Raw genomic sequence first — 14,910 nt, 5'->3', positions numbered from 1 at the left:
AGAGATAAAAACCATTTTGGTAGATAGTAGATAATGTTTCCAATAATTTTACATTTTGCCTGAAAAGTACTTCTGATGCTGGTAGTTCAGCAGCGTATTATGCCATTGAATATCAGTATTTAAGCTGTTTTCTTTTGCAGGATGATGCCCGTCAGTTGTTTGTACTAGCTGGAAGTGCAGAGGAAGGAGTTATGACTCCTGAGTTAGCAGGAGTGATAAAACGCCTATGGAGAGACCCTGGAGTTCACGCATGTTTCAGCAGATCAAGAGAATACCAGCTTAATGATTCTGCATCCTAGTAAGAAAACCTTCTAATAGATTTTAAGTAGATAAATTGATCGCCTCATGTTCTTCATATCTTATAAATACTTTTTATAATCTGAAAACCACTATTTATTTTGCAGAATTACCATGACATGAAGGAATACCTCTAAAGAATTGTTGTGGTATTTCTCAACAGGCTATGTGAAATCTCTCTATGTGAGGATATAAAAATTAATTTGAGGAAAATTGTTTAATAAATGGACAGTTGATGGAGGCTTGGCTGTGAAGATTCCCTGGATTGTGTTTAGTTGATCAAAGCAAGTTCTGTGGGTCACATGAAAGGGCTGCACTGTCAAGTCTAAAAAGATTCACTCTTATCATCTGCTCTAAAGGACATTAGGACAACTGCTCTTTAATTGCAATTTTGGGATCTTCCTATTGGAACTGAAGTGCGCAACAGAACAAAGTGATACTGATTCTTCCCTCTTCCTCTTGCTAAACTTGTCATCTTCCTTATTCTCCATCATCCTATTATCTTGACTGAAATGGGGGAAATCCACAGTAAGGTATCTTGTTTACATAGGATAAGTGTTTGTTTACGCCATAATAATTGTATTGCTAAGATACTGGGAGACAATTTTAATTATTTTGTCAGTGGAGAAGCATTTCTAAGCAACAGTTTAAAATCCTAAAAAATAGAATAAGGATAAGGAGCTATGTTTAAAAAATGAACTAAACTAACATAGCTGACAGCTAAGCAGTTCTTAGGACTTGGAGTAGTTCTTGCATTTTATACCAGCAATTTGTTTCAGACCTTGTGAGGCTTGAACTTTGGTTAAATTGTTATCTTTCTTGTCTGTTATTTAGTCTTTAAGTAGGAAAATATGCTATTCCTTTTAATGCCAAATCAGTGTATTCTTTCTAATAGAAGCCAGAGTATTAAATGTGAATGATGTAACTATTCTAGTATTATTTAACAAAAGATTATTGTTTTTTAGTGGAAGTAAGCATACTCTATCCTCTCTGTATGGAATTAGATAATATCACATTTATAATTAAGAATATGCCTCAATGGTGAGACAGTTATACTAAGTTAGTTTAACATTTCCTTAATGATTTAAAGACTAAAGAAACAGGTGGGGATATAACGCACATTAAAGGGTTTAGGTTAAACATTTCATTATTAAAGTGCAGTGCTGTAAGTTATTTTTTTTCTGAAATCTAGAATCATACAAGTAAGCCAGAATGATCTAATGGCAGTTGGGGTTAGATTTCAGAAACTTAGGTTGTTTCAGATATAGTCCAAATTACGCATCATGCTATTACATTTTGATCTTTCTTGCTTCTGAAACTGCAACCTAACTGTGACAAAATTATTTCTGTTAAGAATATATTCATATCACTGGGTGAATCACAATAGATTATACTTGAACCTATGTATACTTAACCTGCTATTTGTCCCAGCCTTTCTTCAATCATATCCCTCCTTTATTTTATTCTGACAATAATAGAATTAGGAATATGCCTGCAGATATTTATATGCCTGAATATATATCCTTAAATTGAATTTAGAAATTTCCAAATGCTTTCAGTAGTAGTGCATTGTTTTTGCTATTTTGCTAGTATTGATTTTCTAAAAACTTTTTAATATTATTATCATGGAATTGGCTAAGGAAGATTTAATATGTAGAATACTTTTTCGTATATATATATTTACACACATATACATACGTTGTTATTCTTATCCCTCCTTTATTTGACTATATCCTGTATCATAACATTTTCCCCCTATAATCGAAACTTTAGCTGTATCTAAGTTGGTTCCCTTTTTAAAAAATTAACCTTTATGTATAATCCAAAGGGATTTCTAATCTTCCTTACATGGGTACCATTCCATATTCATATCCAATTATTCATCATAACACTACACATTGTATACATTAGTAACATTATCGATTATTTATTTATACTATATCTATTGTCAATAATGTCACTAAGTTTAACTAGTTTTAAATTATTCTTCCATCTATCAACCTGTATCTTTCCAATAGCAAAACAGTCTCATATCTTCTGCCATTTGTGGTGCCAGTCCTCTAATCATCTCCTTGATCACTTTGTATGGACTCCTCTTAGCAATTCCTTGCTTATAAGATCTCTCATGTAATCTTGATGCCCTTCTTCTGTTTCCTTAATCAGCTTATTTTGATTGTCAGTAGTGTTATCCATGCTATTGCTAATGAGATTTCTCTCTTTAAATCCATAGATTCTTTTCTTCTTCTTCTTCTGTATCTGCCCTCTGGGATAAATTTCCCCTTCCTTTAATTCCTCTTTCAGTATTCCACTCTTTCCATTTTCAGAGACCGGCAAAACACCATAAATATCAGCAAATTTAATTTCTTTATATTCATTTTCCACTTCGATTTTTTCAAGTTTTTCATTTGATAAACATCTTCAACTTCTTCATCATATTTGTTGTTATGTGCTCTAAGTCTTCCAACTTCTTGTCTATCCTTTCATATGTATTTGATAGTTTCTGTATTTCTGAAAATATCTTTTGCAAGCTCAAGATTTCTGTTTGCATTTGAAATTGTGCCATTCTTTCAGCTAACAAACACAGCTGCTCTAGCTTGGAAAGTAAAAAAATTAAAACATATATTCACAAAAACGTTTGTTTTCCACTTTTCTCTGGTTAGAGATATATTTCAAAGGGACATCTGTGTGCTTCCCTTCTTATCTCTCTCTATAACCAAGCCAAAACAATCAGCAAAGAAAAAAAAATGTTCCATTTCCAATACACAAACTCCAATAAACAAACCCTCCAGCCTCCGAGCAGCAGTGTTACCATTACAACTCTTATTTCTTTTGTATCTTTTTTGTATTTCAAGTTAGAAAAAGAGTCCAATCTTTAACTGAATTAGAAAAAACACCCACAGCAATGAAAGAGGAGAACTTTACTCCATAGGTTGCAGAGAACAATAAAAGAAAAAATAGAAGAAAGCTTAATCCATCAGTTTCAAAAGGCTTGCATAAATTCCATCCATGAAGATAGCATTTAAAAAGTAAGATAATCACTGTCCAAAACTATTCCAAATTTAATTCCGTCGCTTAATTCTACTGTTCTCCAATTTGAATTAATGTTAAGTTTTTTATAGGCAGTCTCTTTTTAAAACAGTAAAAGTTTCTCACCAGCTGGAAACACTTTCTCTTCCGTATCCTTCAGTTTTGGAGCCGCCCCGACTTCGTCAGCCTTGGCTGGGACTTTTTGTCGCCGGCTTGAAGACTTCTCTTGCATCAATCAAGGACTTTGCGATGTCCCTGAGGTCAGCAAGACGTATTCTTCCTGTTCACCATCTCTGCGGGGACGGTTTAGGTCCGATTGGACCACCAGCGGCAAAAGTATGGCTGCGGTCTCAGCATCGAGCCCGCATGTCCATATTATCGTGACGTTGGCTCCTCCTCCCCATAATTATTCTCTTGTTGAAGTGTTCAGTTTTGGGAGAATAATTTGGCTCCTTCAAAATCAATTTCATGTCCTGTTGCTTTAAGGTACTGGAAAAGGCAGGAAGTTTTTTCTTTCTTTTCTGACTGTGTTCTTGTGTTCCTGCGATGTGTACATTTATTCTCCTATTAGTTTATCCAATGTATGTGGCTGGGCAGATTTTGCATGGTATTTCATAGACTCCTTGGTTTTCTAGCTGGATCTTGTCTTTGGGGTTTCTTAAGATGTTGGCTATTTTTTGGTCAGTGCCGAAGGCTGTCTTGATATTGTGTTTGTGGAGAATTTTGCTGATTTTATCTGTGGTGCCTTTGATGTAAGGGAGGAGGGCGATGCCGTTGTCCTGTTCTGTGTCTTGGTTCTTAGGGGGGTGTCTCCCTTTGGATTAGGTTGGTAATTGTATTTTTTTTAATCCATTGGAAATTAATATGTTTGTAAGGGTGTGTAATTCAGTTTTCAGGTGGTCTTTGTCAGCTAGGCATTTGGTTCTGGAGATCAGGGTCTTGGCTACGGAGTTGATCTATGCGGGGTGGTGATGGGATTGTATGTTTAAGTAGCAATTGGTGTGTGTTTTTTTCTGGTAGATGGTGTGTCCTAGGGAGCCATTGGGTTTTTTGTAGATTAGGACGTCCAGAAAGGGAAGTGGTTGTTAGCTTCTATTTCCATAGTAAATTGTATTTTGGGGTGTAGGCTATTGAGATGTGTGAGGAAGTTGTCCAGTTTTTCTTTCCCCTGTGGCCAAATTACAAAAGTGTCATCCACATATCTAAGCCAGAGTTTGGGTTTGTGTTCAGATTTATCTAGGGCATTGGTTTCAAAGTGTTCCATGTATAGGTTTGCGATGAGGGTGAGAGGGGTGATCCCATAGGTGCTCCTTCTATCTGTTTGTACTCTTTGTCCATTATGGATGAAGTAGGTGTTGGTTAGCCAGTGGTTGGTCAGATCTAGGATGTGCTGGGTGGGGGGGTTGTATTTGTTTTGGATATCTGTCAAGGCTTCTTTAATAGGCACTTGGATGAAGAAGGATATGACATCAAAGCTCACGAGTAGGTCACTGGTTGTAGGTTTATTTCTTTATTGTTTCTATGAAGTGGATTGAGTTTTGTACATGTGAGGTGATGGATTCTGCGTAGGGTTGGCAAGAAATTGGCAAGATTCTGTAGAGGTGAGCCTATGGAACTGACTATGGGTCTGAGTGGTGTTCCTTATTTGTGTATCTTGGGGAGGCCATAGAGCTTGGGGCATCTGGATGATTTTTCTCTGGGGATGATTCTTTGCTGGATCTCTTCACTAATGGGAGAAGCTTTTATTTTGGATTTGGTGGTTTTTTCCAGGTAGGTGGTGGGGTCTGTGTTTAGAGGTTTGTAAGCAGGGTCTTGGGTAGGTTGGATAGTTTGGCTTGGTAGTCAGATGTGTTCATCACCACAGTGGTGTTACCTTTGTCTGCTGGGAGAATGATTACATTGTTGTTTTTCATCAAGTTGGTGAGTACTTTTTGTTCTTCTTTATGTAAGTTGCTTCTGGGTGGATTGCTGGAGCAGGAGTGTTGGTGACTTAAGTCTGATTTTATTGGCTTCATCTGGGTGATATTGGTTAGGGTAGCTTCAACTCTGCATATGATGTTTTCAGTGCGTATGGGGGCGACTGCAAAGTTGAATCCTTTGGAAAGGACATTGGTTTCTGCTATGGTGAGGGTCCTGTCTGATATGTTATGTAATGTTTGTTTCATGAGTTGCTGTGGAGGGGGGGTTGGGCTTCTGGCGTTTTTCTAGTCTGTGGAGTTTGTTGGTTTGTGTATCTGTCTTGTGGGAGGTTTCTTTTTTGGCTCTCAGAGGACTAGTTGTTTGGATTTGTCCCAGAGTGCTGGGTGGATTTTGTTGCTGAGTTTGAGATGAAGAGTGAATAGGTCCCTGTTGGTTTGGTCTAGTAGGAATCTTTTCCTGTGGAGTCCATTTCTGATTACGGCTAATTCAGTTCTTTTCAGGATCCTTTCGGTGGCTGAGGTTTTTGAATGGAATTTTAATTGGAAGCATGTGGGGATCACATTTTTGCCTCGGCAGTTATGCAGGAATGTGAGGTCACATAAGATGGTGGCTCTTCGGACTTCGAGTTTTTCATAGGTCCTGGTCAGCAGGAAGGTTTCCCTCCCATAGAGGTAGGATATTTGTTTTTGTAGATTTTCAAGGGGATAGGTATGCAGGTCTTGGCGTATTTGGGTCTTTTCCCGTGTAAGATTGACATTATCTTGGCGACGTTTCAATGAGGTCACACTCATTATCTTCAGGTTGGTGCCTTTGGCTTTGTGCTTGTGTGAGCAAAGCATGATAGGAGCTGCCGTTTTTCTATAAATATAGATGGGCATGTGTGGAATGTTGGCTTTGTTGCTTTAAACGGATTGGTTGGCTATGTTGTCACATCTTGATTGGTTGATGGAATTGATGTTTGGTAAGAGTGATTGGTGATGGTGTCCTGTGTTTTTCTGGGTCCTGTGTAGGTTTTTGTGGCTGGGATTCATTTATTGACTAGGGCTAGTTTCTAGATGACTGGTAGGCGGGAGGAATCATCACGTTTATTTATGTTGTGGGGGTGTTTCTCTATTTCAATAGCTGTGACAACACAGCCAACCAATCCGTTTAAAGCAACAAAGCCAACATTCCACACACACACATGTATGTTTATGGAAAAATGGCAGCTCCAATCATGCTTTGCTCACACAAGCACGAAGCCAAGATGACAAGTGTGACCTCAGTGAAACGATGCCAAAGTGTGACCTCATTGAAACGATGCTAAGATACTGTCAATTTTACACAGGAAAAGACCCGAATACGTCAAGACCTGCATACCTATACCCGTGACAATCTATGAAAACAAATATATATGTGTCTGTGTGTGTGTGTGTGTTTCAGCAAGGTCTCACTTTCCATCCTCAAGCTGGTGTTTTCGACTTACACGGGAAAAGACCCGAATAGGCCAAGACCAGCATACCTACACCCGTGAAAATCTACAAACACACACACACACACACACACACATGCATGCTGTGTGTGTATATATATTATGTATGTATATATACATACACACATACAGCATACATACATACATACATACATACATACATACATACATACAACTTTTCCCTCTTCACAATCTGTTTTCAAATGGAATAAAGGAAGAACTCTTGGTTGTGCATTGATCATCAACCACAGTATATATACAGATAAAGGAAGGCATAAATAGACATTTTCTGGCTTTCTGGCTCACTGAGCATAGTGTGATCAAAGAATGGATGGACAAAAGGAAGTGGTGGGAATGAGTTTCACTGTAAAGTCATATTTTCTCCCCAGCTCTAGAATACTCAGATTGCTAGAGAATTGTGGTTTTCTTCCAAGCCTTTCTGGCGAGATGGACCATTCTGATTTAAACAAAAAATAAAAGAAGAAAGTTAATCTATAAGCCATGGTGTCAAAATGCTAAATAATATTTCCATTATGAATTGCACATTAAAAGTTTAATATAGAGATTCTCAAAGTTTGCAGTACCAATTATAATGTACAACTTCCATCATAAATGAAACCAGTAATTTCACTGGTGTTAGGGAACTAATTATATCAGTAAAAGATGCATAACTTTCCTCATACATTATTGACTTCGATTTTATTAATACAAGTCACTTAGTGGGTCATCAAGTGGCCCAGTTTTATGACATTTTTTTTTGCAGTGATCCTCAAGTGAATCACTTGGTCATTAAGCAAATTTATTGAATTTTAACAATTGAAGATCTATGATCTTTGGTCAGACAGAGATCTGTTCATTCTTTAAGGCATCTTTAGAATGATCTGTAAACTTTGGAGTCTTTGTAAATGGTCCTTATAATAACATCCGATTCTCATATATCTGATATTTATACTGTTTTTATTCTACATTTTCTAAGAAATTCATATATGTATTTGGCAAGCCTAAAGGTTAGGAATATAACTAGATAAATTGTGTCTTAGTGAGGTTTTAAGAAAGGATTTTGTTCATCAACACTGCATGGCATTGAACTCTTGATTTCTCTGAAGTTTTTTTCATCAACTCAGGCAGTGGTATGTAACTCCAGCTGTGTATAGTGTTTATAATAGGAGTTTGGTAGGATTGCATTTTCAGTTTGTACATGTTGTTCTTCCCTTTGCCCACTCACCCAGATAAAACTAACTGTCCATTCTTTCTGCACTACATTTCTTACATAACTTGTAACTATTTGTGGATAGCTGAATATAAGATTCATCATCTCATATGTAAGAGTTTAAGATATGAGGAAATAAGAAAAATAGGAAAGCAACCAGCCAGAAAAGAAAGTAGGAAAAAAAACATAAAAAGGGTAAACTGGAAGCATATCAACAATATACAGGAAGCTGCTGATCATTTAGATAGAAAAGAATATTCTTAATGTCTGTTATGACAAAGACTTTCCCACTGAACATTGGAATGGTTTCTTGAAAGTTAATATGGGGACAGTTAAATAACAGAAAAAAATATACTGCATGGCACCATGAATGTACTTGTTTTAAAGAGTACACGAGTAAGTTTTTTTTTTTGTATTTAATTTACAAATAGGCAACCGACAGGCTTAGAAATCTTATTATACTGCAACTCCCATTGCCCATGTTGCTTGGAGTAATGAGAGTTGGAATCTAACAACAGCTACAGCTACAGCTACAGCTAACTGATTTTCTCTGATCTAAATAAAAATAAAATTAGGAACGACATTAATGCAAGGAGTACTAGATCCTAATCTCTTTAAAAATAGAGAACTCTAGCATGGCTTCTGGAAAGTAATGGATTAGAAATTGTTGAGAATATTCATAGCTTAGGTTGTAGGTTTTGACAGTTTTGGTTTGCCGAGCTTTCTGTTTAGCTCCCAGGCATTTCATTATCAAACTAGGTGATATTTTCAGCGGGGTTTTGGGTGAGGAATTGGAAGTATGGGCCTCCCGATTTATAAATTATATTCTAAAGCAGATCTCAATAAGAACCTAAAATATGACCATTATTCTAGACCATTTGAACTAAGCCGTAGCTTAACATAGAATTAAAGAAATATTCTGTATAGCACCAGCTTCAATTCAGACTCAATTAGAGGATCAGTTTGCAAGATGTTCCTGAATATTTTCTTCCCTTTTTTTGTCCCCTCCTCATTCCCATTCTTTTTTAGCTACCTAAATGATTTGGACAGAATATCGCAGCAGAGCTACATTCCAACCCAACAAGATGTTCTACGAACCAGAGTGAAAACAACAGGCATTGTAGAAACACATTTCACCTTCAAGGACTTGTACTTCAAGTAAGCAGCATTAAGAGTTGCAGGCTACCATGTTATGTATACTCTTAAACCATAATTTCTTGGTGTAAAATGTATGGCTCTTCTGCACTTGTGGTACAATTTTTGACTTTGGTTCACATGATGTAGTATCTTTCCGATTCTTTTGCTAGTGATTCTTGATACAGTCCACTTTTTTATTTTCATTGTTTCATTCTTTTCAGCTGCTTTTATGTTGGGATCACAAACACAGGTACTGAATCCTTGCTTTACAGGAGCATGTATACTAATGGTATACTGGCTTCTGTTTTATATTGTTGATTGGAAGTGTAAAATATAAAAGCCCCACATAGAGACTTTATAATTTGCCATGCATTTATTTTCTGGTGTTGCAGTGGGAGTTGAAATTAACATGGCTCTCTGAACAATGCATGGCTTTCTCAGCAAAACAATAGACATAGCATTAACCAGTCAATAGTACAGAACATTGGCAAGGAGCATGCATAATTGTTTAAATGCTTATCATTAATAGTGCTTGATGTAGAATGGGGCTGTGTTATTTTCCACTGTGATACACCTAATTATGTCATGACCTGATGACATATTAACCATTTACCTCCATGTAGTTTGCCACCTCGTCTCCTGATTGATCCCTCTAGGACTTGTGATGTTCTCTTTTCAAACATCTTGGCTCTGCTACTACTGTATCTGATTTGTAAATTACAGCAAAATGCAGAATGAATGAGAACAAAAAAAAATTCAGATTGTTCGTGGTGCACAATGCCTTCATGTTTCATGGTGGGATAAGAAACCTTTGCTTTCACAGTTCATGGAGCTCCAAAGTGTTATATAGTCTATGAATCAAATAATGAAACTGTAGAGCACACTCACCTGTTTAGGGTACACTCTTCCCAGTGTTATTTAGTTAGACCTAGGTAGTATTTCTTTGACTGAATTTTCCACAGTCATCTTTTCATGCCAGCTTTAGGTTCTATTGAAGCCAAAGAGTTCTCCAGCATTCACCACACTTATCTTACTGATTATAATTTTAAAGCTGTAATAAAATCTAAAAGTAAATCTGAATAAATTGCGATTGGGAAAGATAGGTTTTGGGCTTGAAATTGTATAGGAAGTTTTTGACTTATAACCATTATTTAATGACTCTTTGAATTATGGCAGCACTGAAAAAATGATTTATTATCACATGACCATTGCAACATCCCCACGGTTATGTGATCAAAATTTTGTTGCTTGGCAACTGGCAATATTTACAATGGTTCCAATGTCTCAGTTCCCGTGATTTCCATTGATGACCTTCCCAGGGGGCTTCTGACAAGCCAAGTCAATGGAAGAAGCTGGGTTCACATAATAACTGCATGCTCCCACTTAACCGTGGTGATTCATTTAACAAAAGTGGCAAAAAAATAGTTGTAAAAGGGGGCTTGACTCAGTTAACAACTGCATCACATTCTGGTGCCAGATGTGATCGTAAGTCAAGGACTCGTAAGTCAAATCAGTTGTGGAAAAATCACTGTTGGCTGAGCCTTTGATACCCTTGTACCCCTTGTGTATAATGAAATAATAATCTTGCATCAAAGATGAACAAGACAGAGTTTATGTAATATATGTACTGGAAACAACATAAATGCAGCATAATTGTGTACTGCATAATCTTTTCAGCCTGTCCCACTGAAAAAGCACCAATGCTCTTCTTCCATTACCCTTAGTTTTTCCCCCTATCTTTTTAATGAGGGGCAAGTTCTTTTGGCATAATCTATCTCAGGCTTTTTCATGGGAGGCCTAGATATTTCACAGTGTCCAGCTCTGCAATGTCAAATGGTAAAGAAATGCCAGTCAATATTGTTTCTTCACTTCCAGCTGTTTGCTGGTTCTTCCCTGAGCACTTGGAACAAAAGCCTGAACTATTTTATTTGTGTAATATATCCTGTTTATGAGAAGACCTCAAAATGTTACAAAAGTTTTGAGCCTAGAGCAAAGAGGGCTAAAAGGGGTATGGTTTGTATCAGAGCTTTTTAGGATGATATCATTATGTTATTTCCCGCATCCTATTTTTATATCATAGCCCCCCTCCTTTATAGCACTTAATGAAAAATAATGATTTAGCACTTGATGATTAACCTCAGCCTTGGGTGGTTTTTTTTTTTTTTTTGCTAGTTGCCCCAAGCATATAACTCTGGATAGTCTACTGCAAAGTATGAACAAAGCAAAAATAGCATCAAAATAACCAATGCTACATAAAGTAATGTGTACAAACAGATTTGAATATAAGCTATTAATAGCTTTTTATAATTTTTGTGATAAACTAATATTACAGCAGTGGCTGTTTTAATGAACTGTAGCGTTTAGATCGCAGGGCTGGCAAAGTCATTTACAGCTTATTAAAGAGCCCCTGTTGTGCATGTGTGTGATAACTAAACAGATGGATTTAGTTTTCGTTTTGCTAAAATGAATCTTCAAGTCCTTATTTTTCTGCCAGGATGTTTGACGTTGGTGGTCAGCGTTCAGAACGTAAGAAATGGATCCATTGCTTTGAAGGAGTCACAGCAATTATATTCTGCGTAGCTCTCAGCGATTATGACCTTGTCCTTGCTGAGGATGAAGAAATGGTATGTTGCTGTATAGTTAACATTCTAAATAATATGGACTGCGACAGAAATTCACCTTAAACTTGGCATAATATAATTTAATCAAATGTTTTGTTATTGTTATTCCTTGAACATTACAAAGGATAATATTTAAATAGAGATTAGGGGCAAGCTTTTCTTGTCTGCATTCTCACAATTTGTGCAGTGAATGTATTTGAAGTTGGGAGATTATGGAGAGTAAAATTGCCTCTTCTTCATAATTGAGTGTGAATAAATTTGCATATATGATTTGAGATGGAGAAAATGGTTTCTGACATAAAACTGCAAAAAAAAAGTGATATTTCAGAAGCTTTTTGTAACATTTACAAAAATGCACAGATAATTTAGCACGTTTGACAGGATGTTTGCACTTTTAATGTTGGGATTATTTTTTGACAAACTTTGCACTAGTAATTTGGTTGGGGTTGTTAATTATATGAAGTGTCAGTGCTGTCTTTCATTAGTGTTTTTTTAAAATTCAGAATCGAATGCATGAGAGCATGAAACTCTTCGACAGCATTTGTAACAACAAATGGTTCACTGATACATCGATCATTCTTTTCCTGAACAAGAAGGATTTGTTTGAGGAAAAGATACGGAGGAGTCCACTAACAATTTGCTATCCGGAGTATCCAGGTGAGATTTTTCTTACGGCAAAACAGAAGGTCACAACAGGTGTGTGTGTATTATAGTAATTTCATTAAAGATTGTAATTAAATGAATAAAAATTATTATAAATTAAAAGATGAAAGAATAGAAAGAGTAAAAGATATGTGAAGGAAAAAAGAAAGAAAAGTAAGAAGACTGGTAGTTCTTGACTTACAACCATTCATTTAACAATGTTTCAGGGTTGCAACAGCACTGAAAAAAAGCTATTTTTGGGGAGGGAACTTTTGGAAAGTCATTGAAAGTGGTGAAAGACTACCATATTAATCATGATGATGCATTTCTCTGAGTATCAGCTTTGGGAAATAACAACAGCAGAGTTAGTCCTTGTGCATCTTACTTTCGAGAATAAAGTGGTTGGAAACTGTGGGAAGTAAAGTGATGGACTAGATAAGATTTTGATGTAATTCATTAGAGCTGCTCTTACGTTCGGTATCATTTTTCTAGGTTCTAATACGTATGAAGAAGCCGCTGCATACATTCAGTGCCAGTTTGAAGATCTGAACCGAAGAAAAGACACCAAGGAAATTTATACTCATTTCACCTGTGCCACCGACACCAAGAATGTGCAGTTTGTGTTTGATGCTGTTACAGATGTTATAATTAAAAACAATCTGAAGGAATGTGGACTTTACTAAAAGGAAAGAAACAGAGAAAGGTAAATTGTGAATTGTAGCGTTGCAGAAATATGTGCCAGGCTCTCATATGAACTTGTGCTAATTTTTGAATTTTCTTTCTTTAGATTTCGGGATGTGGACTGTTTCTTTGCTGCCTTGTGAGACAGCTGCAAGCATGAACAGGACTGGAAAATGAAAACAGCATGCAAAACCTTTGCATTCTTTAGCACAATCTTCTATATTAGGGATATTTTACCGATATGGATGCTGAAGTTAGATTCCAAAAATGGAACTATTGTTAAGTGTGATTTTTTTTATCATCCAGGCATCACTTGGATTGCATAATTTGAAATATGTACAGCTGTTATGAAGTTTTCATCCCAGAACTTCAATATGTAGCTTTCTTTAATAAGTCATCATTGCTCTATTTTTAAAGTTTTTCCATCAAACTATATATTGATTAAATTTTATTTTCTTCGCAATGAATCTTACATTTTAAACGCAAACAAAAAAAAACACTTAACTATGCACATAATGTGACCAGATCATGCAGAAAGTATTCCTCTTAGCAGGAACCTTTTTGTTTTTAAAACTTGGTATGGTCAGAACTTGCTAGTATTGCAACTACTTTAAAAGGGCCTTAGAATTCTTATGGTTAAAGCTGTGGCTTTCTTCTAATATATACTATGTCAACATTCTGCTACATATACTGTAAGGCTTTCCCCTTCCTTAAAGATAAGAGTTCCTGTAGCAGGTTTAACAAATTATGTGTGGCTTATAGGTTGGGAGGGTTTAGCCTGGTTAATGCTGAGTACCAATTTGCTGAATATGCAGCTGGTATAGCAAGTAAAAATCAGATTCTTATATAGAAATTTCTGAAGTGAGTACCAGTTAGCAAAGTGATTTATAAAATTCCAAGCTGGAGATGTGGAGAGGAGAGTATACGCTGCTACAGGGCTATTGTATCAACCACTTAATTGTTGTGTATGTGTTTGGTTTTAAAGCAGTGGGGAGTTTTGTAGACAGTGGAATTTGTTCTGCATTTACCAGGGCCTTTTATCCTTAAGAGATTTTGGAAATGTACCAACAGCATGTAAATGTGGTGCCAAGTTCCTGTTTGCCATTGTTTTTCTTGTAATGAAAATTAAGCAGGGTAAGGGCATTTCTATGCTTAACCATTACACTAAGACTCTTCCCAATTTTCATGTACAGTTTCAACCTGATGATGTAGTTATTGGCAATATTAAAATGGTGAGTTAAAAAACTTTAAAAGTTCCTAACTTTATTGGTGCCATTTCTACAAATCTTTGTTAGTTTCTTACTTGCATTTCTGACTTTTGCAAATAAAAATGTTAGTTAGTCTGATTAATTAATTGCTATTGCTAAACTTTTATATAAATAACGTAGGGTTATATTTTATCAAACGTTCATTGGACTGCACCAAATACTCAGGTAGACCTTCCCTCACTGAACAGATCTTTCTTTTTTTCCTTCTTTCTTTCTCCCTCCCTCCCTCCCTCCCCTCTCTCTTTTCTTCTTTTCCTTTCTTCCTTCCTTTTTTTGACTGTGCAGTCTGTGTGTTCCCTAAGAAGAGAGTTATGGTATCGCAAAACAATGGGGCAAATCCAGTTACTAGTAAAATTGATATTGCTGGCAGGACAGAACCAATTTAATACCATTTTATTGGTACTAATAACCTTTACAAAGAGTAATAATAACATCTGAGAATGGTGGCAAGTCAATTTTCAGTTTTTACCATTTGTCGCATCAATAAGGTATTACAATGGCTACTTTAAAATGATACATTGTGACTGTTTATTTATATCCTGCTTTATTATTTTGGTAAATAACTCAAGGCAATAAATATAACTAATATCCTTTCTCCTCCTATTCCCCCCATAATAACAACCCTGTGAAGTGGAT

The 14,910-nt window shown here is 36.2% G+C and overlaps 1 protein-coding gene across 1 annotated transcript in view; it reads left to right on the top strand.

The window, feature by feature from the left end:
- The window catches only part of GNAI3 (G protein subunit alpha i3), a 35,769-nt gene extending 21,510 nt beyond the window's left edge, over positions 1–14,259 (top strand). Inside the window, 6 exon segments of the mRNA XM_032217620.1 lie at positions 141–298; positions 8,955–9,083; positions 11,557–11,686; positions 12,187–12,340; positions 12,818–13,028; positions 13,113–14,259. Of these exon segments, the coding sequence (XP_032073511.1) occupies positions 141–298; positions 8,955–9,083; positions 11,557–11,686; positions 12,187–12,340; positions 12,818–13,008 (762 nt within the window). The 3' untranslated portion in view covers positions 13,009–13,028; positions 13,113–14,259.
- Positions 14,260–14,910: the final 651 nt, after the last annotated feature.

This window comes from Thamnophis elegans, chromosome 5 (assembly GCF_009769535.1).
Source record: "Thamnophis elegans isolate rThaEle1 chromosome 5, rThaEle1.pri, whole genome shotgun sequence".
Classification (NCBI taxonomy): Eukaryota; Metazoa; Chordata; class Lepidosauria; order Squamata; family Colubridae; genus Thamnophis; species Thamnophis elegans.
This window is presented reverse-complemented; position numbering and strand designations above follow the sequence as displayed.